This window comes from Sus scrofa, chromosome 16, assembly GCF_000003025.6.
Source record: "Sus scrofa isolate TJ Tabasco breed Duroc chromosome 16, Sscrofa11.1, whole genome shotgun sequence".
Classification (NCBI taxonomy): Eukaryota; Metazoa; Chordata; class Mammalia; order Artiodactyla; family Suidae; genus Sus; species Sus scrofa.
In genome coordinates this window covers 32,282,568-32,310,304 of record NC_010458.4, presented here as the reverse complement: position 1 = coordinate 32,310,304, position 27,737 = coordinate 32,282,568, and the positions used below count along the sequence as shown (strand labels likewise).

Sequence of the window (27,737 nt, the reverse complement as noted above, 5' to 3'; positions counted from 1 at the left end):
TATACGAAATAATTTTATTTCTTCAAACTATAGATTGAATAGAGAAAATAACTTTTTAACTTCTTAGTTTTTTTTTCTGTTTTAACCTTTAAATAATAGCTCCAGCCTGTTATGGTACAGCAGGTAATTTATTAAAACATCTCATTAGGAGAAGATAGGTCGTAATACGGATTCTGTGGTTTTTGTCTCAAGTTTGCAAAAGGAGACTAATCACATTGCTATATTGTGTACAGGAAACACCACAGACAGACTTAATTTGCTTTTTGTTTTTTCCTTTTAGAGCAACAAAGTGAAAAGCTACTAAGGAGCTAAAAAAAGTTGGTGTTTTAGAAGAAATATTCATCTTGGATAAAATTCGTGTACTAAAAAATCACAGCCATCACATTCTTCTTTGAAAGAGTCATTTTTTATTTAACATATGACAGGATGTTCATTTACCTTGACGTAAAATACACAGCTGATGCACAAGATAAGATAGAATTATACAAAAATATCAAACTTCTGACCTTAAATCAGTGTACAGGATGCACCATACATAGGACATTCAAAACACTCTTCAACTCAGCTATTTCTAAATATAACAACTTAGATCATTGTTACCCATAACAGATTTCTTTTTAAAAATGCGTTGAAATTTGGCACTTAATAAATTACTAGAATCAACACAGTTCATACTTCTTTGTTCTTGAGTGCAATCAAAGCATTTTCTTCTAGCGAGTTGGTCTGATAAAAGTCATAAAAATGCACATGCCCTTGTTATTCATTTTAATGAATTTATTCCGAGGTAAATAAAAAATAAGCAATGAATATACTTTGTTAGGCCATGCAGAAGTTTATTGGAGTGCGTATAATATATATTTCAGAGCAGTAGTTACTATAGACAATGTTTGCCTTTTTAATAAAATGGACACAATCCGGTAACTTTACATCCTTACAGTAGTAACACACAGTACACCATTCTCATTCCAGGTCACCGTTCCCTTAGGAGGAATGCAGAAGGTGGCTGTTGCATCCTGAATAAGGGCAGGGGTCTCTCTCAATTAAACACTCAGTATTGGGATATACTGTGTGAACTGGTCCTAGTATGAAGAAGATCTGAACCATTGCTGCTTCAAATGGTTGTTTTTACTTGAGCCAAAGTATGTTAAACACCAGGAAATTAGTCCTAGTTAATAGACAGGCAAGAATATATTTTTACTCTTATTTAATTAATAATTTACTTGTGTGAAGTACATGTGTTGGTACTGTGGCCAGAATGAAGTGGTCTACGGGAGCTTACAGTATTTAGAGGAGTAAGTGTACATACAAAAAAGATAAATTGCTTCATCTCCTCCCCCTGCCCCATTTTTTTTGTCTCTCAGGATCCAAGATGCCTCAGGGCCATGGCAGGAACACTGTCACCTGCCACTGGACCTATGATGCTAAGACCTCTCAGAAAGCCACAGTGCCTATGCTGTGTGCTGACTCCCTCCTACGTGGCTCCTCTGTAGCAGAAAGAAACAATGATGCCACTCATTTTTCCCCATTTAATCTTCTTTCCGGCTTTTAAAAAATAGGGGTGGGGACAGGAACTGTCAGCAGGGGACTGTTCAAGAAGACACCTGGCTTTCATTGTCATTGGGAAGATTTCTTTACAAAATTTTGCTCTTAAGCTTCATGCGTAGATTAAACTGCAATGAAACATTCAATTCGGAGTCTCAGTGTTGCTGAAATGCCCCTGAAATTCCAGACTTAGTCTTTTTCCATCATGATGTCACTTGAAACATGGTTAAGATCAAACATAGTCATAGTTATGCGTGTCACTGGCGTCGCCTAGATATTGCCATGATTTCCACAGTGTGTCAGATACGTAAAGGATTTCCAAGCCTCAACTCTCCAACAAAGAACATCTAGCCCTCAAGGCCCTTCGAGGCGCACCAGGCTTAGCATGGCCTTGCCAAGAGAACCCAAATTAAAACCAAACATTCCCCACCGTACAGCTGAGAAGAGAGGAAACCATCTGGGAAGCAGAAAGCAGAGAGATCCTGCAAATGGGCCCTGGGTCCTAGTGCCAGGTCCTCCAGGCCTTGAAATTCTCTAGCCTGGAAGTCTAGTATAAAGCTCTGAACTCATTAGCTCTGAGAGAAAGGCTTTCTTATACTTTCAAAGGGAGAAAAAAAAAAAAAAAATGCCGATCTCAAAGCAGGGAGTCCAACATTACAAGTGATAATTCATCCTTGTAAATTTTTTGGTATGGTAAAACTTCAGCCAGTGTTTATGTGTACGTCTGATGTGGGAGGGCTGATCCTGGGACACTGTGGATTCAGGAGCTCAGGCTTAAGAACTGGACCTCTTGGGCACCAGAGGTAGAGGATGATGGGGCTGGGGCGGAAGAGCCTACCTAGGCTCCTGTACTTTCTCTCAAGGTTGGTGGTTAAAGATCCTCACTTGGAATTTCCAAATTCAAGGTTACATTTTAATAGGAGGATAAAAAAATAGTGACTCATTCACCAGATGACAATGTTAGATTTGAACTCTTTTTTATTGTTTTACGTAAAATGTTGCATAACAGCGCTCCCATTCAGGAAGTGGCAGTATTTAGTCTTTTGTAAGGCACAACACAGTTCACCTTCAGTGGAGGTTTCTGAATTTCTGGGTAGGAGGTGTTTAGGGACAGAAGTCTGATTGGAAGGGTTGCCCAGTGGAATCACCTTGAAGTTGTATTTGCATTAAAATGCCTGCTGTTTACAGTTAGACTGTATACTTTAATTAAAAAATAGTACCACTTTGAGGATTTTACAGCTCTTCTTTTTGTTTTTTAGATTATTATTTCCAAGGGTGAGGATGGGATTAGGGATGCTGATGGAGCCCCACTGAGGGGCTAAATCCTGCCAGCCCCTCAACTGTCACAGGTACTGAGAGTATTTGCAAATTTCTTTAAGCTGCTCCATGTCTGAAATGCCTTTCTTTTTGTCTCCACTATATTATACCATATCAACCCTTTAGAGTGCCACAGAAGAACAGAGGACTGAAATCTGTGTCAGTGATCAAATCACAGAGCTGGTCCTCACAGCAAACAGAGCACATGATTTAAACAGATTTTTCTCTAGGGGCCTTCTTGGAAGTCTTCTTTGGAGGAGAAGACTAATGGAGGGAGACTCGAGAAGTGTTGAAAATCAGCAAAGGGTATGTAGGATACTGTTTTGCAAACCCTGATTTGCCAGAGGCCTCTTTATTCGAGCACATGACTGTCTCTGGCACATGAACCATGCTCGGAGCCCGGGTCTTCCCGAGTTTTCTCAGCGTTATGTGGAGCAAGACGGTTCCCACGGAGCAGGTTGCATATCTGACAGTGAGGATTTCCTGCGGGAAAGTGCACTGCATAGAAGCTGGCGGGCAGCCCTTGGCACAGTGCAAGCGGTGGCCCTTTGGGGCTGCCTGCAGAGAACACACCAGACCTTCTCTCGGCCTCTCCTCCCACTCGGCTTTCCGCAAGCACTGTGCAACCACCTTTCGCTCTGGAGCGAACACTTGTTTTCCAATTGAGCCTAGATACTGCTTTTATAGAAGGTAAAATGATAAATGATTATGCTTGAGTAAGCACCAAATTTTGTAAAAATATGTCCTCCCACAAGTTGTTTCAAGGACGCTTGTGACACAGAAAATATTCAGAGATTACATCACCCATGAATCGAGTGCTTGGAGAAAAATAATTGGACAAATTGGATCACTGAAGTTCAAACTGGATCCCAGAAATTACAATTTTTTTTACCAAGGATGACCTTTCACAGTCTGGCTCCAGGGCTCTGGATTCCCAGAGAAAGTGAAACAGCTTCTCTGTGGCTGCAGAGGTCTGATTTTTAGTGTGTCACCCTTGACATTGTTTTGCTTTCAACTCCTTCCTTTTCCTGCAGATTTATATCATTTTATTAATATTAAAGGAAGGCTATACTTTTAGAAATTGAATTGAAGAATTGGGAACTATGTAGAATTATGTCTTCTGGGCTTGAGATTAGCATTTTAAGAATATTTTTGTCTTCTTTCCTTTCTTTCTTCTTTCCTTTCTCTCCTTTTTCTCCCCCCTTCCACCCTTTCTCTTTTCCTTCCTCCTCCCTCCCTCCCTCCCTCCCTTCCTTCTCTTTCTTTATCATTGACATCTAATCTGTCTCAATAGTGCACTGAAGCCAGCTCATACTGGTTCATGAAAGCTAACAAATACATTTTCAGGAATTTTGCAAGCTGGTTAGGGCTATTGTTGGTAGCTTGAAAATGGCCATGGCAAACTATTCAGATCATGGAAATTGGCAAATGACACAACTCAGGGATTTATTTCCTCCTGGAGAGCCAGTTGTTAAATAATTTACCAATAATATACCATTGTAGGTTTGGTCTGAGAAGGAGATGCATACATAGTTCAGTTCACAGTGGAAGCAATGATTAATTTAAAAGACATCAAAGTTTCAAAAAGAAAGTGTTTTGCAATTTGATTTAACCAGTAAGCTCATAAATGTCTTACGTATCATTTTTCTGATTAAGTGTTTTAAAATCAAATGATAGAGTTTAGTATATTTCTTAATCATTGATGGTGTTTTAGAATATTTGTACAAAGCCAATTTGGGGCATCTGTTGAGTTAGTATCTTGGTCAAAGCCTCTACATTTATGACTTTTAGATAGTTGCATAACTGAATGCTACAGTTAAATATTAATGAAAGTGAAAACTATATACAGAGTGAACAAATTGAATTTTTTTGTGGTGTAGTTTTTGTGTGTTTATTTTATATAAACTCTGCCACTTGGCGTTGAGTTATTTTTTTCCTTCAATTTGTGTCCATGCATGTGTGCATGTGTATGTGTGTGTATGTGTGTTGATATACATACATATGCACAGATACACACATATGCACATAAACCTCAACAAATTACAATGTTAGGGAAATGGGATATCTGGCTCATTAAATAGTCTACTTAAAACCCAGGAATTATTTATGTTAAAAATTTTGCCAGGCTTATTATAAGCAGCAATTTCATTAGGATCAGATCAAATAGCTCTTCCTCTCTTTTCTAAAAAGTTTCAAATGCCATCTTTTCTATTTTTCCCCTTTGGGTTAACAACATATTAGTTGAAATGTGCAACACTCCTGGTTCAATGCATGCTTTGCCCAGCAGTCACAGAGTACAAGCATGAATTTTAAAATTTTTATCTGTTAGACTTATTTCTAAGAATGCGCCGAGCTTGGAGCAGAGCTGTGAGCATGTGCACTGGGGTTGTGCAACATGGTGACTCTGAATCAGAGAGACCTGAGTTTGGTTGAGCAGAAAAAGAACAGGTGGAAAGAATGATTTCTAAACCTGAAGGCAGATAGCAGGAATGAAGAAAATTCTAAAATTGGACATTTCTGAGCAATGACAGGCCAGCAAGAGGATATGACTCTCTGGAAAGATTTAGCCTTTCTTCTAGCTACTGATGACTTCAGCTCTCCCCAGGTGCATGCTTTTGACCACCAGGATCTTAGATGTAGATGTAGAGAGCCATGAGGTAGGCTGCCTTTGAGTCCATAGACAATTCCCTGGAATTTTTTTTTTTTTTTTTTTTTTTTTGGCTGTGCCCGCGGCATAGGGAAGTTCCTGGGGCAACCAGAGCCACAGCAGGGACAATGCCAGATCCTTAACCTTCTGAGCCATCAAGGAACTCCACGGAATTAGTTTTTAAAAATTAAATTCATGGCATTTAACTTCTCCACTCATTTGTTGCTTTTTGAGAAGAGTAGGACTTTGTGGATAATTACAGGCTCTGATCTTGTGATGGTCAATCAGGTGGAGACATGGAGTTGTTGCAGAAGGATCAGCAAATTTTACAGCAGTAGTTCACATATACATTCATTCATTATCCACCCCCCCCCAACCCCAGGAAATTGAGAAACCAAGGAGCTTAAGCTACAGTAGAGCCCAAGGCACCATAATGATTACTTCAAGAACAAAGATGCTCATAAAAAGGTGTGATGTCTTTCTGTTGGGGCCAGGTTTTCAAACCCGAAATTCTTTAAAATACATTTCTGGAGATCTATTTAAATACTGATATGCCACACTCAAAAATTAGTGGCTTATTGGTAAAATGCAATACTAAAATGGAATACTGCCTTTTTATAAAAAGAAGAACTATGTTTGGAAAATTAAATACCTGTAAAAATATTAAAAATAAAACATACTCTCACAGCTTGAGGGTTTGAATGAACCATGTACCAAGGAATTGAGCCAACTCCTACTTTTGGTTACACCTGGGACCCCTCATGTTAAAAGCTGCCCAGCAAAGATGACCAGCATTTCGATGCACACATCTACATTGCCATACTCCATTAAGAAACCATTTTAACACAGTCCACAGACAAAGCAATTTTTTTGTGACAATCACTGCTACACCATAAAAAATTGTTGTGCTTTTTCAGTATAAAAGAGTTTTGAGTTTTAGAGTTCAATATCAAAATTAAGCATGTTCTGTAAAAGCTTAAATTAATCCATACAGTGCACTTGCTTTTAAACAAGTCTATCTTGAATTTCTATCCTAGATAGAATTTCAGCTCAATTACACTGTTTTCCAAGTACTTTGGAAAGAAAACTTTCCAAGCACAGAACCCAACACAAAGATGCTGAATGTATTCGCAGTGATTTAATTCTATTTTCAGTCCATATTGTAGACAGACTCCACCAGGGAACTTTTTGTCATTTAAATAGGGGGAAGTGATCTTTTTCAGGTAATTCCTTTCTTGGCATTTACAAATGTTGACTATCATGCTGAATGTGGATATCCATCAGGAATCAATGAAAAAAACCTTAATTTATATTGTTTTTCAAAGTAAATATTTCAATGATTATAAAATATTTTATGTATTCCTTAAATATTTTGAATGATGATTTAATATATAAACATATTTGTACAGGTTACTTTTCATCTTCAAAACACTTTGTAATTTTGCTTAAATACTCAACAAAAATGAGTAATTATTTAAAAATACTTTTCAACATTTTATAAAATATATCTTAAAGGTATTGTTTTGGATCTTGCTTGATCTGTCACTTTCTAAGGTATTAATCCCTGATGGATTACATAAAGTTATGTGACTATGTCTTTAACTGTTATTATAAATTTCTTGTCACATATTTGAGGCAAACCTGAGGAAGGATCATTGAATAATTGTTATTTTTTCTCTTCTAAAATATTTCACTTCTCCATTTTCTTCTTTAGTGGTCTTTTGAAGAATCCAATCTGTTGAGAAAAGGCCAAACATAATAATATTAGTTATTTGAATTTAGATAATAAATACTAATCTCCTTGGAAAATTTAGTTTAGTAAAATGTTAGCAATTGTGGGCATACAAAGAATATAATTGAGAAGTTTGTTGGGGTTTTTTGGTCTTTTTCTAGGGCTGCACCAGCAACATATGGAGGTTTCCAGGCTAGGGGTCTAATCGGAGTTGTAGCTGCTGGCCTACGCCAGAACCACAGCAAGGTCCGAGCCACATCTGCGACCTACACCACAGCTCATGGCAATGCCAGATCTTTAACCCACTGAGGGAGGCCAGGATCAAACCCACAACCTCATGATTCCTAGTGGATTTGTTAACCACTGAGCCACGACGAGAACTCTGAGAAGTTTTTTTTCATTGACCTATTTTGTAATATTGAATGTTAAGAAATTATATTTATCAAACTGCTATTTCATTTTTAACATTTTTGTTAATTAAATATATCATGTCTCTTGTCTGGATTAACTTGAAATATGTTAGAACATCTGTCTATATAGGCTTGCCATAAAGAGGCTCTTGAAAACACCCTGTATCATTTGGATATGCAAATGAAGTCAATGAACATACAAGATATTTCACGTAGTGGTGAATATGGGTCACTTTTCATTATGCTTTGTGATGTGAGGCATCATAAAAATTCCACGTGCTTTATTTACTTCAATTATACAGAATAATGAAACTAAGTATAGGAACAGGAAGGGACCATTGCAATGTTTTAATCTAAAATGGACATTTTTTTAAAAAGAAATTTTCAAAAGAATCCTAGAGAGGTGACATTTTAATCTGGGTATTTTTTTTTTTAATTCGAGAGAGGATTTAATTCAAGCAAAAAAGTGATTTTAATTCTTTGAAAGTATAGTAGCTGCATGTCATTTTAATCATGAAATATGGTAAATTATAAATTATGCAAGGCAATTTTATATTTTAAAAAGTAACTATTGGAGTTCCTGTTGTGGCTCAACAGGTTAGGAACCCAACTGGTACCCATGATGACGTGGGTCTGATCCTTGGCCTTGCTCAGTGGGTTAAGGATACAGTGTTGCCACAAGCTGCGGCATAGGTCCTGGATGTGGCTTGGATCTGGTATTTCTGAGGCTGTGTTGTAGGCCAGAAGCTATGGCTCCAGTTCAACCCCTAGCCTGGGAACTTCCATATGCTATGGGAGCAGCCCTAAAAAAAAAAAAAAAAAAAAAGACAAAAACCTCCCCAACACCCCCAAAAAAACTATTGAACAATTGAGGGCTTTGAGGCCATAAATAGTCAAAAATATGGACAAAGAAGATACAACCCATACATATAATGGAATATTATTCAGCTGGAATACTACTCAGACATTAAAAGAATGAAATAATGCCATTTGAAGCAACATTGATGGACCTAGAGGTTATCATACTAAGTAAAGTAAGTCGAGAAATTCAAATATCATATGGTAACACTTATATGTGGAATCTAAAAAACATGATACAAATGAACTTTTTTGCAACAGACACAGACTTACAGACATAGAAAACAAACTTATGGCTACCAAAGGGCAAAGCGGGAGGGAGGGGATAAACTAGGAGTCTGGGATTAACATATACACACTACTATGTATAACTAGAAATTCAACAATGACCTGCTGTATAGCAAAGGGAACTCTACTCAATATTCCGTAATAACCTATCTGAAAAAAGAATGGATATATGTATATGCATAAGTGAATCACTTTGCTATACACCTGAAACTAAAACAACCTTGTAAATCAAGTATACTCCAATATAAAATAAAAATTAAATTAAAAAAAAAACAACACCTAAGTGAGCTGCAGCATGGAGGTGAGGGGGGTGGAGTCAGGAGCCTCAGAAAAGATGAGCAAGCACGTCCTGGAGAAAACTTCAGCTGTTTTACAGAATGTTAGGTGTTTGAAGGGGCTGAGGTTCTATTTCTTGTCCAACTCCTTCATTTTATAGAAGAGAAAACCAGTTCCTAGAGAAGTGAATAGATTTATCCAAGCCACTCAGCTGAGAAGAGATGGGATCAGGCCCAGGCTTATGGAGTCCAGGTCTCTGTTCCCTGAGGAAGACGATTCCTTCCTCCCACTTGCCTGCTGCTCTGGCCCCTGAGCCCTTTTGCCTGTTGTGTGGGATGCACCCCCAACTCCCTATATGTCTGGAGTAGGGAAAATAAGGACCCAGAGCTGACATTCACTCCTATCTTCTGGAGCCTTTCTGGGGGCCAGTGACAACCAGTGAAGTGCAGACTAGTCCTTGCTAGAAACAGGGAGAAGCAGAAACAGGCTCACAGACTTTGAAAAACTTATGGTCACCAAAGTGGACAGGTGGGGGTTGGGGAGGATGGACTGGGGTGTTGGGAGAGGCATATGAACACTAGGGTATATGGGATGATTGGCCAAGGGGAACCTGCTGTATAGCACAGAGAACTCTACCCAGTATTCTGTGATAATCTATGTGGGAAAAGAATATGAAAGAGAATGGGTGTGTGTATAAGTGATTCACTTTGTGTACAGCAGAAATGATCACAACCTTGTAAATCAACTATACTTCAATACAACTTTAAAAAATGAAAAAAGGAGTTCCCGTCGTGGCACAGTGGTTAACGAATCCAAATAGGAACCATGAGGTTGCGGGTTCGGTCCCTGCCCTTGCTTAGTGGGTTGACGATCCGGCGTTGCCGTGAGCTGTGGTGTAGGTTGCAGACGCAACTCGGATCCCGAGTTGCTGTGGCTCTGGCGTAGGCCAGTGGCTACAGCTCCGATTGGACCCCTAGCCTGGGAACCTCCATATGCCACGGGAGCGGCCCAAGAAATAGCAAAAAAAGACAAAAAAAAAAAAAAAAAAAAAAAGAAAGAAAAGAAAATGAAAGAAACAGGCACTGAGTGGTAATTAAGGGGACTAAAGATCTAACCAAATCACTTGCCACACAGAATAAAGGACACAGGCCTGTAGATGCTTGGCTGTGCGACCCCCCTCCCCATCACATCCCCCAGCCTGGTCACTGCAGCTTCCAGGACAGAGGTATCTCTGCCCTTTCTGGGAGCCTGCACGCCTAAGCTCTGTCACTTGAGGTCTGCTGTTCTCTTCTGCTCAGCTCCAGAGCAGCCTGACACCCCGCCCCCTGCCCTTCCTCAGTGCCTGGGTGGGTCTATCAGACACAGGAGGCAGTGGGTGGCATCTGGACCACCAGTCCCACCCTGCATCTCAGCTTTCCAGGGGCTTTATGTTTTCCTCCATGCCAGAATCTAGTTGGTGGGAGATGTCACAGAACAGGTGACAACAGAACAAATGGACATGACAAAACAAGAAATCTGTCTTCCGTGGAATGCCAGTTCTCCTACATGTATCAGGCCTTTACTTTGTGCCAACTATGAAAGTCCTGGCTTCACAAATCATTAGGTTCCTTAACTTGTACCTGCAGGTCTTAAGTGGAAAAATAAATCAGACATAGTTTTCACAAAAGCGGGTGGTGAATCATGGCATTTTTCTTTCCTGCCCCACCCGCTCTCAATGGTCTATCCTTCCCTCTCAAGTCTTTTTGCTTCTTTTCAACTGTCCTTTGCTATCACAGCTAAATGTTTTATTTTAAAATTTAACATGTCATCTACACTTTTCCACCTAACATATTCTTTTAACACTGGGTTTGTAGTAGAATTTGGGGGATTAGGAAAAGATAGTGTCGAGCTTCAAATTAAATGGAGCCAATACTCGCCAGCACTTGCAACAAGTTAAGTTTGTTTTCAGTGACCCAGACTTTCTTTGCAGCTTTTGCTTTCCTTCTTTCTCTTTTTGTATTTACATAATGATCTTATTTGTGTTCCCCTCATTCAACTCAATGGCAAAGGTCTGATTAAACAGGCCCTGGCAGAAATACAGGCTCAATGACTGTTACATAGAATAAATGTCAATGAATACATTTCTATTAACACATAAAAGACTAAAAGGTGGTGGTGCTATTCTCTATTCATACTCTTGCAGGGATATGCATATTGGGTGAGGAACTAAGCTTTAGGATTGGTAAATAAATCAAGTGTGGACATTCAGACATCAGCACGAGATCAAGTCGAGAGAGGAAGAGTCTGCTCTCTCAGGGTTCCTCTGTTGGCCGAGTCTCATTCTATCCTATTGGCAATATTGGCCTGACTGGGCTTTTCCCTTGGTGTGTGGTACCATATTTCAGAGCACGTTTACCAATCTGTTTAACCTATGTCCCCTGCAAGACTTCTCCCCTCAACATTAAGTATATGAATCACCTATTAAAACTTTAATCTCTGCTATGTGTGCTACGAAGATGAAGATACAAAGGCTGTGTCTTTTGAAATGAAATCCCAGCTCCAGGAGGAACCTAAGTCTCAGACTGAGAGTTTTCATTGAAATTCCAGGGTGGTGGGATTCAGGAGGAGGAAGAGGAAAGGACCGTCCTGAGGTTTCTGCTCCCAATCTAGTCAGGCTAAAAAGATGCCATGGGGATGAACGTAGCTCTGCGGAGCCTACTGCAGACCAAATGCTACAAGCAGGAGGGTCAATTAATCTTTTCAGTATAATGCAGCTGCTGAAAGTCTGAATCCTACCAGGGACTCTCACTCCAACACCAAATATTTTTTATATGTTTCAGGAGTTTATGACCCTCTTGAACAACACCTACATCCTGGAGCTCCAGATTAAAGAGGCCCACCCCAGGAGCCTGTGGTGGTGGAATTCACTGGACAAGTGTGGGCTTTGCAGATACAGCATCGATTGAACCCAGTCCCTCACTAGCTGGTTACTCTTGGGAAGTTACCTTCTGTTTGCTTCAGTGTCCGCAAGGGTAAAATGCAGTTAAAGCACTTAGGTGAAAAGGTCATGGTGACAACAGAGAGAATAAAAGCAAGTGAGAATGTTGAGTAAGTGGGCGAATAGAGTTGGCACAGAAGTGCAATGGACAAGAATCAGATCTTTACTCTGAATGAACCTCATAAACCATGTGGTCTTGGGAAATACATTTAACTTTTTTCATGCCTCAGCTTTGCCACTTACAAAATGAGGTTCATAAGCATATCCTCCTCACAGGGCTGATGTTAACAACAAAATGGAAATGCTCAAAACAGTTTCTGGAACATAGGAAACACTCAGTAAGTGCTGGTTCCCTTCCCTCCTACTGTGGAATTGCACTGACTGCTGAGTTCCCACTGATGTGCTGCACTAACTACACCTACTGGTCAGGACAGTCCAAAGGCTGCTAAATGACCTTTCTTTGGGCTTATGAAGATCTAAGAAGCCATTAAAATGTATCATCGAGGAGTTCCCATTGTGGCTCAATGGTTAACGAATCCGACTAGGAACCATGAGGTTGAGGGTTCGATTCCTGGCCTCACTCAGTGGGTTAAGGATCTGATGTTGCCCTGAGCTGTGGTGTAGGTCACAGACGCAGCTCGGATCCCGCGTTGCTGTGGGTCTGGCATAGGCCGGTGGCTGCAGCTCCGATTGAACCCCTAGCCTGGGAACCTCATATGCCTCGAGAGTGGCCCTAGAAAAGGCAAAAAAAAAAAAAAAAAAAAAAGTATCATCGAAACATTTCCTGAATGGAAGAATATGTTTTCACACTTATGCTTTTTCAGACTAATGACCAAAAAACAAGTGGCTGAAACTTATTTCTTAGTTTTAAACAGAGGTATGCAGCTAGAGAGACTATTCGAATATCAGCCCTGGCTTTCCTCTTCTCTTGGAAGTGATGTCCTAAAATTATACAAGCAAGTGTATAGAATAGAAGAATAGAATGAAAGAAATCAACAGAAAAATGTTCCATGAGAGGTGCATATGAACAAAAAACCCATATTCTATATTTAAAGCACAAACTTGACTCCACTAAGCTGGGCCTTGGGTTCCACAGTGTGGCAAAGTCAGGTATTGCAGAGTATGGGTACCCTGTAAAGCAGGAGGAAGAGCTAGAGGTTTAAGATGGTGGAGACTTCTGTCTTGGAGGCTTTGCTGAGAAAAGCTATGAATTCTACTTACTGAACTAAATACCCCTGACCTACGCACCTTTTTTTTCCTTTTTTCTTTTTTTCTTTTTGTCTTTTCTAGGGCTGCTCCCGCGGCATATGGAGGTTCCCAGGCTAGAGGTCTAATCGGATATGTTGCCGCCGGCCTACGCCAGAGTCACAGCAACGCGGGATCTGAGCCGCATTACGGCTCACAGTAACGCTGGATCCTTAACCCACTGAGCGAGGCCAGGGATCGAATCTGCATCCTCATGGATCCTAGTCGGATTCGTTAACCACTGAGCCACGACAGGAACTCCTCCATGATCTATGTCTTTAACATGGCTTTGTTTATCGTCCCTGAAAGTAACTCCCCCCAAAGAGGAAGTTAGTCATTATAAGAGTCAGAAAGGATAGGAACAGTTGGTAATTTGGTGTGAGAGAAAATCTATTTGATTAAAAGATAACTCTGGGAGTTCCTTTTGGAGCTTAGCAGTAATGAATCCTATTAGTATCCATGAAGATTCGAGTTCGAGGGTTCGATTCCTGGCCTCCCTCAGTGCCTTACAGCATCCGGCATTGCCTCCGGCTCTGGTGTATGTTACGGGTTGCTATGGGTGTGGTGTGTAGGCGGTGGCTACAGCTCCCATTCGACCCCTAGGCTGGGTGGAACTTCTGTATGCCACAGGTGTGGCCCTAAAAAGACACACACACACAAAGATAATTCTGTTGCTTACATATTAGCAAAATAAGTATGTAGCCACAATCTGTATTTGTAACATGGTTTAGCTATTTAGCAAAGCAATGGGTAAAATATAGGGTGATAGTATGCTAGAATAAATGCCAACTCCCCGATGTTTAATTGGAAAAACATTAAATTCAACTTTTCTATGAATTATTATTCTCTATTAAATTTATCCTAAAAGCTATAATTTCAATTCTTCATAATTTGAAAAAGACACAGCAAAGTCTTTGAAAAAATTTTCATAGTTCAGTTTAAGCAAAACATCTACATAAATATATAGATTTATCTGACAGAAAATCGATAGCTACTCAGTTTTATAGAAGAATTTGAAACAGGAGTCTAAGGAACTCTAAGATTTCTGTTTCATCAACTAATTAATAAATCTCTCATTTCTCACTCAGGCTCCCAACTATTGCATAAAATGTGGTATTTTTATTTATTAAAAAAGCATTTAATTTTTAAGATACATGGAGATATGTGATTTGGGTAAGGCTTATCATTTTATTGCTTAGGTATTCTTAAATTGATACAGTAATTAATTCTTTTTTCTATAAAAGAAAATTTTCACTCATCTCTGCTTATAAAAGTAAGGCTACTTTGATTAAAATTTCCAATGTAATAGACAAATGAAAGTTCCCTATAATCCCAACCTTTAGAGAAATATTCCACGATTTTTGAACTTGTCTGTTTTTTTCTTGAATAAAAATGAGATCAAATTGAGCACAATGTTTGGGATATACACTTTTCTTTTTGATTTTGTCTTAATCATCATTGCAATGTTTTTCATTGCTCTGTGATACTGTATTCCACAGCATGGATAAATCACAAGTTGTTTCACCAAAATGCTGTTGATAATTGAGATAGAAAAGTTAAAGGAACTTTGGTTCTTACCTTCCACAGTACTAATATGAGCAGCATTAATAGCAACAATCCAGCAAAAGCACTCAACAGGATAACCCATAATGGTACTCTGCCAGGCAGCCCATCTTTGGATACTTGAATAGCAAGCTGAAACATTTGAAACAAGATCGTTAACATTAATAAACACCTATTAGAACTCCCACTACACTGACTTTTTACAGGCTATAATTTTCTTCCAAACAGAATACTTGATCTCATTATTACATACAGAGAAAATATTTACATTTTAAAGTGGTCTTCATCTATTCTAAACCTCTAACCATGTCAAATGTATTATTACCAAAACAATTGTGTAATCTTACCCTTCAGAAATTCATACCTAAAGAGGAAACTGTCTATGAATCAGAATGCTCAAGGGTAGAAGTGAATTTACCTTGGGGAGAAAGGATTGTGTGTTTTAAAATTTATTAATAGACTCCAGTGCATTATCATAATAGCATAAGTTTGGGCTGGAATGTCATCATGGGTTGTTGACACATAAACCTGAGTAGGTCTTCTAATTCTAATTTTAATTTTTAATTCCATTCTAATGTGATTTATTTTTTGTTTACAAACTGAGGTGTAATTTTCATACAGTAAATTTCACAATGACAAGTGTACAGATAAATGAATTTGTGCATACATTGTTCCAGCGTATTTTTTACTCTGCCACATTGTCTATTCCAGTTGACATACTCTTAGCATCTATAAATCAGGTCTTAATGGAAGTAAATCTTTGCAGGAGACAGCTTTTGGTATTCCAGTTACTCAAGCTCTCTCAATGTGGCACTCAAATCAATGAAATTTGTCTGCCCTATGTCCCATCCCTTAGGTTTCTGAGGAAACAAACAAATGAACAAACAAAAAATGTAATTCAAGGCAGCTGTCAATGACCAATAATAGCTCAAAGTTTTATATTTGCCTTTAATGGGGGCCATCTCAATTCTTTAACCTAGATGGGAAGGTTAGAGGTAAAAAAGGAAACAGGGGACATATTTGCATAGAGTAGGTACTGATCCAAACAGCTCCGGGTAGGTCACTGCTGATGCATGGGGAACACAGAGCTGGCAGGAGTTGAGATGTACACAGAATCAGACCTTTGAAAACAGACTTTAAACACATCTAACATGATTCCCTGAACTTAGAGGTGCAGAAACAGAAGTCTGGATGGGATTGGTGACTTCTCTAAGATTACACAACTACAAAATGATCATTTTTAGTCATTTTAACGACTTAAATAGTTATGATTTTTAGGATAAAATGTAGAATAAACAGTTCCATGGGGAATTTTGAACCAATGTTTAGAAGAAATAAATTGTAAAATTTTAACAAAATATATTTAGGAATAAAATGTATTCTTTTCCAATATAATATATACTCATATTTTTTGGTACTTACTGGTGACAGTTTAGCTTCCCTATGTGTGGAATAACTTTCCATTTATTGAGCTAAGTGCTCTTATATGCATTAAGATTATATGCAGATATTTTTAAAAGGTGAATATTAGAAGTCATAGACTGTGGAAGTACTTGAAAGAAGTACTAATTTGAAATAGAAAATTAAAATGTCTCAGTGTTATTTTATGACTCATGATAGCTACATGAAATATTTAAATGCTGGATGATAAAAGGGGAAGTTATGTTGAAGTGCCCGTATCTGTAACAAGTACTTTGGCCTCATTTTATAACAGGACAGGAGGAAAAAACTCAAACCATTTTATTGTTACTCCACCATAAATTTGTATTGGGGAAGAATACTTCATTTTTGTTTCAAATTTCCCAAAGATTAAATAAAGAACACTTTAAAAAATTTACCTGTATTCCTATGCAGTATAAAGATATTTTCTGTAAAGAAATTTTTTTCCAAGTCTGTTCTTCAGATGTCAACTGCATTTTACAATGTCAGTTTTTAAGGAGGAAAATTACCATTGCATCACTTGTTATCAAGGTGAAAGTAAAAACATCAATTTGCTGTGATAGTTTTAAGCAATAAAGTCAAGTATGGCATGTTAATTGTAAATATCATGTTCCCCCCCGCCTCATTTCTTTCAAAGGAGAACGAGACTGAAAGCACACTTGAAGCTAATCAAGTGTAATTTGAAGTAGAAAGTGTCTGTCACTTATTGAGAGCAGTGCTAGTCACTGTTTTAGGGACTATAAGCACATATAAAACATTATGTTACAAAACAGAGTGAAATGTAAAATGTTTTCAAAACTTGGAATGGCACTTACCTCTCTTTTTTGATTACCAGCACTTAAAACTAATGATGTATTTTCACTTTCAAGTTCTGCCCTTATAGTAAGATTTAAGGTGGAAAAATGTACCTGAAAAGCAAAGAAGGGTTTATTTTCAATATATTGAGCTAATCACAGTGAGAGCTAGTCATGTCTGAGCAGTGCAATTTTTCAAACTGAAATATTTCTAAGAGATTGAAACACTGGTTTAACATCCAAATGGAACTGATGGGATGAAAGGATGACTGTGTGTCCACCTTCCGACTCTTAACTCAAATTCTCACTTAGATCCTAGAATGGGGAATTTTTCTGAATAAAGCACTTTCTATGCAGATTTAGTCTTAAATCCTACCCTCCTTTCATGTCGCTGAATATGAAACAAATAATGAGATTTACATAGGAGCTTGTTTAGGATTAAACATGAAATTGCCAATATTCAATAATCTGTGACTTAGGAAAACAGCAACTTAATACAAGCAAACCCCAAAGTGGAAATTTCATATAATTAAAAAATACTTCTAAGAGAGTAATATAATATAGAGAAGATTAAATTTTAAAGTAGCTGATTGTCATATGGATTTGATTTTATTAGGAATTAAAAATATCCTCCAAAACAGACAGGTAGTCTGATCTAATACAATGAGTCTACCATACACGTTAGCTCTACTTTTTGTTAATGGTGTCAAGGATTGTCTATAACTCTGTCCTTTAACCGAGTTCTAAAGTTTTAAGGTAAGTGCAACTTTGGTATTATACAAACTTTGGTGTTTACCTGTTGAAATGCAAAGGAAAAGAACAAGAGAGACTTAAAGAAAAGCATACACATGAAAGAGGACCTTGGAGATAACTTAGTTACTAACAGACGAGGAAAAACGACACCCAAATAGTTGGTTTAGTAGAGCTGGGGCTTGGGACGCATTTCTTCAGGCTTCTAGTCTTGGGTTCTTTCTACCAAAGCACTCTGCTTTGCTTTTACTAAGTGATGAACAAATATTTATTTACAGTGTTCAATTATCGCAGAGAACAGCATAATCACTTACTTTTATAAAAGTTGGTTTCCATAAGATAAGCGAAACATTCACTTGGTTCATGTCAGAAGGAATCAGATTACACATGATGGTAGCAAATTTACATGTTCTGCAGTCCTATTTAAATGCCCAGAGGTACAAATTAGTATTCTTGCCATATCTTAAGATAGTCGATAAGATAGTTATTTTTAGGTTGATGTTGAGTTTATTCACTTGGAAAGCACGAAGTAAAATGAGCACTTGTCTCGGGAATTTTAATTTACCTGCATGGTGCCTCGTTTAAGATCTTTGGATATAGTCATCTTATTCCCAGAGTTGATACCGAAGGGATCCTGAAGGCTACTGGGTCTGCAGTGTGCATTCTAAGAAATAAAAATATTTCTTTTATCAGACAATGACAAATGTCAGAGGGAAAAATGGCTTGCGGCAAGAATAGGAAGCTTATGTGAATGACAGTCAACTGCCACACATGAAAGATCCATCTTCACAAGTGTGCAACATGGAAGTAACTATTCTGCACCAGCCATATGCCCTTACCCCAGATAATAATTACTGTGACCATGCCATTTTGAATTGCAGTAGATAACAGTGAGGTTGTTACAGAAAAGGAAGGATGCTGGTAGAACTATTACATAAATAATACACTCATTAATTTGTTTTCATCAAAAATTAGTTCGTAGAGGCCCACAAAATTGAAAAAAAATTAAACTCCATGGAGGGGAAAAAAACGATTAGCATTTGTTAGGTAATATGTTGGCTCACATCATGGTTTATATAATAAACAAACCAAAACATCCAGGGAGGGACTTTTGCCTGTATTCATCCAATAATATTTTTGGAGTCTCTATACACCAGGGTAAGACACTTAGTCTGTGTGGGAGGAAGATGTAAGAAAGCAGCCCTATAGATGTTAAAACACCATGTTTTTACGAGAGCTGGTTCTTGAATTGTTTTTCTAGACTTAATCTAATAAACCTTTTGCTTCTCTAGAACTCTCTACTGATAAAAGGTAATATGGATGAATGTTCATAAATAGTAGGATAAGTCTAATTTTATTGTTTTCTAGATTCCCACAAACCTGCTTTTTTGGATTAAAAGTAAATGCTATAGGTTTAGGTTTTCCTTGCCTTTAGGAAAACATTTAAACATTACAAGCCAACTACCACTGTTGCTATTCTTGATTTCTGAAAATAACTTAAAATCTCTGCAGAGAAGAGATTTTCAAATGCTGAAATCATGCATGAAGTCAATACTTACTGTGATTTTCTATGTTTTAGAGGCTAACCCATAACAATAAACTACCATATAGACTCATTCAGTGCTATAGGTACAAAGGGGGTGTGATATTGCTATTATTTGGGATGAGCAGGTAGTATTGTACTGTCTTGGGTAAAGCTGTGTGTGTTTAGGAGCAATGAAGAAGTCTTGACTTTAAGACTTCTTGCCTTCTCAGCTGCCAGAGAATAAACTTCTGTTGTTTTTAGCTTATTGGTATTGGGTACTTCGCTACACAGCAGCAGTAAGGAACCAGTATATCTACTAAATAACCAGTGGAAGTCACTACTATACTACTACTACTAGTATAATTTTCTAAATGCCTCTCCATATTACTTGGGTAAAAGCTCTTTATTGCAAGTGGCACGCAAAACAAAACACTTTAGACACAAATTGAAGAAGATAACATAAAGACATAACTCCGAGGCACTGACTTACATCAGAAGATGACCATCCACTCAGGTACAATACAGGAAAACCATCTGATGTCATGTTGGGGAATGAAATGGACAGCTTAAGTTTGGGCATTGGAAACTGCCCACTTTTTCTAATCTACAGGGGAAAAAAAAAGAAATATAATCCTTTCTTCCTTTTAAAACAGCATTCTTTCTGTATTATATAGCATTTTGGTAGGTTTGTTGTTGTTATTGTTTTGGCTGGACCCGCAGCATGTTTATGTTCTCAGGCCAGGGATCAAACTCATGCCCCAGCAGCAACCTGAGCTGCTCCAGTGAAAACACTGGACTTCCAACCACTGCACCACAAGGGAACTCCAGGATTCTAGTTCTTAATTGATGAATTAAGTTGGGTTAATATTTTGAATCCCAAAACGAATGCAAAAGGTTATGGCACTGTCCATAGAATTGGCATGATTAAACAAGCAAAAAATAAAGCTGTTTAATGATCAGTGGCCATATGCATCAGCTGCAATATTGTGCCTTCATCTTCCCAGAATTAGAGCTAGTTTTTTTGTTAGTTTGCTATGCTTATCGTTCTTCCCAACATACCAGTCTTTAGAGGTAGTAAGGAAGGAGAATATGGACATGATTCACTCAGAACAGGTGAGAGTATTTTTGTTTGTCTCAACCCAGCTTGCTGGAATTCCCCAAGCCTACAAAATCATTTCTCACCCAGCTAGATGGGATCTGGTGCCCCAGTACAGGCAAAACAGGTCCCCGTCTGCTTCCCTTCAAAATCCTCTCCCTTCACAGCTAGGGTTTTTGTGTCACTGGCTGTTGATAATTCAGTCCCTTGAGAGGGAGACTGACTCTTCTCTCAATCCCCATCTCTTTTACCCACTAATTTAAAATTATCACATAACATCACATCATGCCACAAACGGTGAGTGTAGCTCACAGGGGAGGAAGGTGGGGCAGGATGAAGTTCAGCAGGAAGCTGGATTCTCTGCTCAGAAGTCCTCCCCTGCTCAGAAGAGGTACAACTGACTTGGGGCAACCAGGAGCTGTGGGGCCCCCTTCTCCAGGCCCTCAGCCTTTTTCTTGGCTTCCCTGAGCTGAATCCTTAGGCAAGCAGGGTGCTTCTTAATCTATAGAGACAGATCCCAGGAAATTGAGCTGACCTACCTGAGCCTTGTAGACTGAGAGCTACTCAGATCTGGAGCTGTTTTTTTGTGGTTGAAGATTAAATGCATCCTTTAATCTTGAAATTCTAGAGATTCCTGATCAGCCATGCTTGGTGTCTTAACCATGCTCCCTGATGCTTACCTTCCTTTTGGAACATGCCCTGGGCTTGCCTGGCATGGCTTCCCCGTCTAATTCCATCTGTATCTTGATATTCAGTCATAAATTATATATTCTGTAATGCACATTTATTCTTTCTGATTAAAAAAACCAACATTCCTGCAGTCCCCATTGTGGCTCAGAGGGTTAAGAACTCAACGCAGTATCCATGAGGATGCGGGTTTAATCCCTGGCCTCAATCAGTGCATTAAGGATCCAGCGTTGCTGTGGTGTAGGTCACAGATGTGGCTTGGATCTGGCATTGCTGTGGCTGTGGTGCAGGCTGGCAGCTGCAACGGTGATTTGACCATCCTGGGAACTTCCATATGCCACAGTGCCGCCCTTAAAAGAAAAAGGAAAAAAGTTTCATAAGTTCCTTATAGAACTATTGGAAAATACTGAAAGTCAGAAAGTTTCCTATAATTCTACTACATTGGTAACATCTTATTGTACAAATTACCTTTTATACTAGCGTATATGCACATTTCATAAAATCTGTATCTTGTAAAATACGAAATTTGGTGTTCTATTTGTTAAATTTATTATGTCATGGCATCTTCTCATAAACCTAAGAGATTCTTTCAGAATATGATTTTTATTAGCCACTAATGACAATCACAACACCAGTATTTATTGCTGATTTTTCTAGGCACTGTGCTAATTTTCTTACTTGCATTATTGCTTTGACCCAGTTAACAGTCCTATGAGGTAGATTCTCTTATTATTCCTGTTCTATCTATGAGGAAATATGGTTTAAATGAGAATAAAGAACTTCCTAGGTCAAAGAGCTGGTAGATAGCAGAAATTTAACTCCAGAAAGTGTTCTCTAAACTATTATAACAGCTGTCTCCCCATGTAATAACTATATAATAAATTAAGCAAATTCATGTTGTTAAGCTTTTAGGTTATGCCCAGGTTTTAATTTTTAAGCTACTATAAATAGCATTGCTAAGAGTATCTTTGGGCATAAATCTGTTTGTGCCACCAGTAATTTCCTAAGGTAAATTTCTAGCAGTAAAGTTACTGGGTCACCCACAGCATGCAGAAGTTCCTGGGCCAGGAACTGAACCCTCACCACAGCAGTGGGCTGAGCCACTGCAGTGACAATGCTGGATTCTTAACCTGCTGTGCCACCAGGGCAACCCTTAGAGATATTCTTAATGATGTTATTTATATCAACATAACTTGAATAGTTTGAGAGTACCTGTTTTGAGTCTAGACCCTTAGAAGAAGTGACAATGCATGAAGTCTATAACATTCAGATTCCCTCCCTCTCCTCCTTCCTTCCTACCTTTCTTTCTTCTTCCTTCCCTTTTTTTTCTTTCTTTCCTTTTTTTCCTTGTTGTTTGCTGAATTCTCTAGTCCAGGAAAAGCTAATGGGACTAGAAAAATCTGGTAGCCTAAATCTCAACAATTTATCCCAGTTGCAGAGTGACTGGCATCCATATTAACTTCCTAGGTATAAATTGTTGTAGGCATTTCAGCAAAGGGCACAAATAAAAACAATGAAATGTCCTTGAGAGTATTCATTTATTTCCACGTTGCTAGAGAATTTCCTCTTCCCTCGATGGCAATTCCCAAAGAGATCGAGAGCATCTTCACCTACTCTAATTTATATTATTCCATAATTTTGAATATAGATCTAAATCATTTGAATTAGATGCTATTTTACTTGAATAACATTAATTCGGGTCTGTGTCTGTAAATAGGCATTACCTAAAATGACAATCTGGCTCAACTCCATAACTGTTTACTATTGTGGTCAGGAAAAGTTTGTTATGAATGGTTTAAAAGGCAAAATAAAGGTTATAGTAGAAAACATCATTTAAGGAGGAAATAGTAGGAACATCAGTAAGTTATGACATAATACACATGACAGGTAGCAAGGAGCAGAATAAGACACAAATTTATTTGTTGAGTAAAAAAATTATTACCAAGACAATCTGAAATAATCAATTTCTGAAACAGTCATGCAGAGTTCCCGTTGTGGCTCAGTGGTTAACGAATCCGACTAGAAACCTTGAGGTTGAAGGTTCGATCCCTGGCCTCACTCAGTACATTAAGGATCTGGTGTTGCCGTGAGCTGTGGTGTAGGTTGCAGATGCAGCCTGGATCCCTTGTTGCTGTGGAGGTGGCATAGGCTGGCGGCTACAGTTCCCCTAGCCTGGGAACCTCCGTATGCTGCAGGTGTGGCCTAGAAAAGACAAAAAAAAAAAAAAAAAAAAAAAAAGAAATTAAACAGTCATGTTATTTTAAAAAAGTGCTTTTTCTCAGCCATACTACAAAAAATAAATGCAAATAAAGTCTACGGGTTGATAGGTAGTGTCTACCTGGTTCACTAGTTTATTTTTTCTAGGAAGTCCTTCTAATTAATTGTGTCTTATCAGAAAATTAGAGACTTAGGTCTCTAAAGTTGCTTTGAAGCATAATTAAATAAAATTACTTTAAATTAGGGAAATTATAAAGAAAAATATGTTGGAATGTAAAAATTAACTGTTTTTCATTTTTGTTTTGTTTTTTTTTTCCTTTTTAAGGTCACACTTGCAGCATATGGAAATTCCCAGGCTAGGGGTCGAATCAGAGCTGCAGTGCCTGGCCAACGCCACAGCAACGCTGGATCCCAGCCACATTTTGACCTACACTACACTTGCAGCAATGCCAGATCCTTAACACACTTAGTGAGGCCAGGGATGGATGGACCTGTATCCTCGTGGATACTAGCTGGGTTCTTAACCTGCTGAGTTACAATGGGAATTCCAAGATTAACTGTTGAACCAACATGTTTCTTTGTGTCTGTTAATACTTTTATTTAACTTAGAAACTCATAAATAACTCTTTTAAAACACTAATATAGAGATATTTTCTTACCAAGTAGAAGATATTAATTTCATTTCCAATGTCCTCGGTAGAACTAATAACTTCAGGAACTGTTTCATTTGCCGCAATTGAAATGTGGTACTCACTTGCAGAGCTTAAAAGAATTAATTAGAAAAAGAAAAGTAAAACACAACAAAGTTTAATTTTTACTTGACCTCATTCTTTTTTTTTTTTTTTCCTTCATGTCAGGTAATTCTACAAAAAATACTTATAGAGATTTCAAAGCAAAGGCAAATTCTTTTACCCTGAAACCTAAAGTTAAATCTTTGAGGAAGGTCAGAAAGATTACTATTGAATTTAATTCAATAGTCACTGATGCTTATTTCACCTTAAAATACTAAAATATGTATAGTTTTTAAAGTAAAAGTTTCATTGTTACCAAGTGAAAAGTTTCTATGAATTCACTAATATCATTTACACTTAGTGAATAGTCAGGTTAAAACTTGGATTTTTTAATAGTGCTGAATTTAAATAGATTTAAAAATGTGTTACTTTTTCATAATTTAAAGTCCTACATTTATGGCTAAACTTAAAAATTCAATCTTTTCCATAAAAATTCTCATGTTCTTTGGATGAAGTTGGTAGAATGAAATATAATATAAACATATTGAAAAGCAGCACTTTAGTTAAGAGAAGAAAAAACATATTTATATGCTTTCCAAAATTTGACTTTTTTGGGCTGCACTTGCAGCATGCAGAAATTCCCGGGCCAGGGACCGAACCCGAGCCACAGCAGTGACAAGGCCAAATCCTTAACCTAGGCTACTAGGGAACTCCCCTTAATCTGATTTTAAATAAATGAAAAATTCTTAGGAAAAGTCAGTGTACTTCAACAGAAGTGGAAGCAGCAAGGTAGAAAGTAGCCAATAGAATTTAAAGGCTAAGAAATGTAAGCAAAGTCTACTTGTTTATCTTATAATCCTCTCATTTTTATGGTCTATCACCAGTAAAAGACAATAAATTAAAAAAGTGATAAGACTCTTAGACTAAACTTGCCACAGATTCTTGTACTTTTTTGTACATGTCACGTATTTATTTAGCAAAAGCTTGGATTCCTCCTTATGCAAGTTTGCCACCATAATTGGTATTTGGATAGATCAGAGGTTCTTAGGAAAAAGGACAGTTTATGAATAATGGAGGAAATAAATAGTTCTTGTCAAGGAACATTGATTTAATCTTGCATGTCCAGATTAGATCCAACACAATAAGAATGATAGCCAAGAAGTTCACTAGGGACCTCTAAGAGCATTGCCTCTTGTGAAGGATCTCTGGGTCCACAGCTTGCGTTTAGGAGTGAAGACTGGACTGCTAATGCAATCTGGTAATCACTCACTGGTACTCATCTTTTAGATTACTGAGGATGCTTGTTCTCAAACTTTACAGCACATGAGAATCACCTGAAAGGGTTAATATAGTTTTCTAGGCCTCAGCCCCAGAATTTCTGATTCAGTAGGTCTGGGGGGTAGGGACAGAGAATCGGTGGCTCTAATCTGCTCCCAGGTGATTCTGACGCCCTTGGCCTGAGACCACAACCTGAGAACCACTGGGTCAATAGAAAGGCATCAACATAAGATTGTGGGGTGCGCCTACCTGTAAAACTGTAGCCCAGCTTCATATTTCACAGGAACAGAAATGTTTACTTCATTATCAAAAAGGGCTTCAGGAGGCTCTTCACTGTCACTAGAAAACATAGAGCACAGTCGGAGAAATCATTAACCCATGGACTCTTTAGAGATGTTTCTAAGCATTTGGTGACTAAATCAAAGCACCAAAAGAATGGAATTCTTGATTTTTTAAAAAAAGTTCTGTGTGGAGTGGGAGATCAGAGATCCACAGGGGATTGTGAAGTGCAGCAGGGGTTGAAAACCACACTGAACTAGTATAAGTTTTCTCAATAATGATAAGTATCCTTGGGCCGATAGTTAAATACACAGATCTTTAGGCTTCTCTCCTAGAAAAATATGGATTTAGAAGGTCCAAGTTAGGATTCATGAATTCGTGGTTTTTAATACAGATCACACAGGTGATCCTTATTTATCACGGACACGGTCTTTGTAAAGAGACATGACTTAGGATCACACAGCAGAGTGAATCTAAAATCTTTCTCTTTTCGACTTGCTTTAGACTTGATGCCTATATTATCTGTTGATCATTGACTCCCCTGCCCACTGATCTGAGTTATTATTTCAGTTATATATTCTGTAAATGCATACACATACCTCATTCTCTCCTGGATTAAATAAAAATCATGTACAAGTGGTATAGTAGTTACCAACACTGGCTCTGGGGTCAGAGATCATGGGATTGTTCATGTACTTTGACTCAGTTTGGGAAAAGTTATTTCATTTCTTTGTGCTTTAGTTTCTTCAGCTATGAAATGGGGATTTTATCATTAAATTATTAATAAATGATGATAAATGAGCAATAAGGGTAAAATTCTTAACATTGTGCCTAGGATATAGGCAAGACTCAAAAAGTATTAACTTTCATTATTATTATCAATTTCTTTACTAGACTTTGCTATTTTTAGTTTGTATATTCCACACCATCTTTCAGAAGCTTTGACTGCTTTGAATAAAATTTATTAATAAAAATGTATCATTAAAACTAAGTCCCTCTAATAATTCCATTGAAACTTGATGGGTAACCAGGAAAAGTTTTTAAATTAGCAGAGTCTATACAATTTTTAATGAATTTAAATGCAATATAGCAGATATAAGTGATGTGTTACAACATCTTTTATAGTTCATAGAACCAATGGTTTAATCTATTTCTATTAAATGAAAATTTTTTTATTTTGGTAATTATTAACAACGTTTTTGTGAAACAAAGGGGTTTACTGTCTTCTACATCTACTGATCCCATAAAAGCTGTAAGAAGTTCCAGTGAGTCTACAAAACAAAATATTATAAATACAAGAAAGAAATCATATACATGCATACACAGACACTCATGCACACATATAAACCAACCTTGTTGCACTTAAATGAATGACCACATTTTCCATGAGATAAGATGTGTTAAACTGAAATAATATTTTGAATGTTACCTATAAAATAAAAATGCCTTTAGTAACAGATAAAAGTAGAATGTTTGCTTTGATTAAAATATTAATTATATAAATGACATTTGATTATATTAACATAGGTTTCCAGGTCACAATCATAAATAATGTAATTATGAAATGGTCATAATCAAAGCCTCTTTAAAACAGAAACTTCAAGTACCAGTAACCAACTATGTATATTCTTTATAAAACAGGGGAAAACATTCTTGGTTCCTGTGATATGATAGTGCAAAAATGTTGTAGATCGTCAAGGAATAACAAAAACACTGTAAAACAAAACAAAAGTCTTGGTATTTAGAATAAACTATAATAATCATAATTTTAAAAAGCCGTGAGTTTTGCTTACAAATTCCATAGTTAAAACAATAACTAAAAAATGGGAGAGTGTTTCTGTTTTACTGACACTCTGATACAGGTAACTCACTTTCCAGAAACTCTGCCTGAGCACATGAATCATATAATTCATGTCTCTTCATAAACGCCACAGGGAAACCAAAACCTAGATCACTCATTTGAAGAAATATGTCATCAGCATAATTTTAGTCCAAGAGGCCTCATAACAATACTTAACCAGCCCAATTGCTGATTTTCAAGCTAATCTTAGTTTGTGCTGAGGTGTTTTGGAATTTGGTCCAGCA

General features: G+C 37.6%; 1 protein-coding gene across 1 annotated transcript in view; it reads right to left on the bottom strand.

Annotated features, from left to right (window-relative positions):
• Positions 388-27,737, bottom strand: part of ITGA1 (integrin subunit alpha 1) — a 179,653-nt gene continuing 152,303 nt past the window's right edge. The window contains 9 exon segments of the mRNA XM_021076769.1: positions 388-7,241; positions 14,871-14,987; positions 17,111-17,203; positions 18,154-18,258; positions 18,405-18,503; positions 19,855-19,968; positions 24,024-24,126; positions 25,623-25,712; positions 27,005-27,081. Of these exon segments, the coding sequence (XP_020932428.1) occupies positions 7,197-7,241; positions 14,871-14,987; positions 17,111-17,203; positions 18,154-18,258; positions 18,405-18,503; positions 19,855-19,968; positions 24,024-24,126; positions 25,623-25,712; positions 27,005-27,081 (843 nt within the window). The 3' untranslated portion in view covers positions 388-7,196.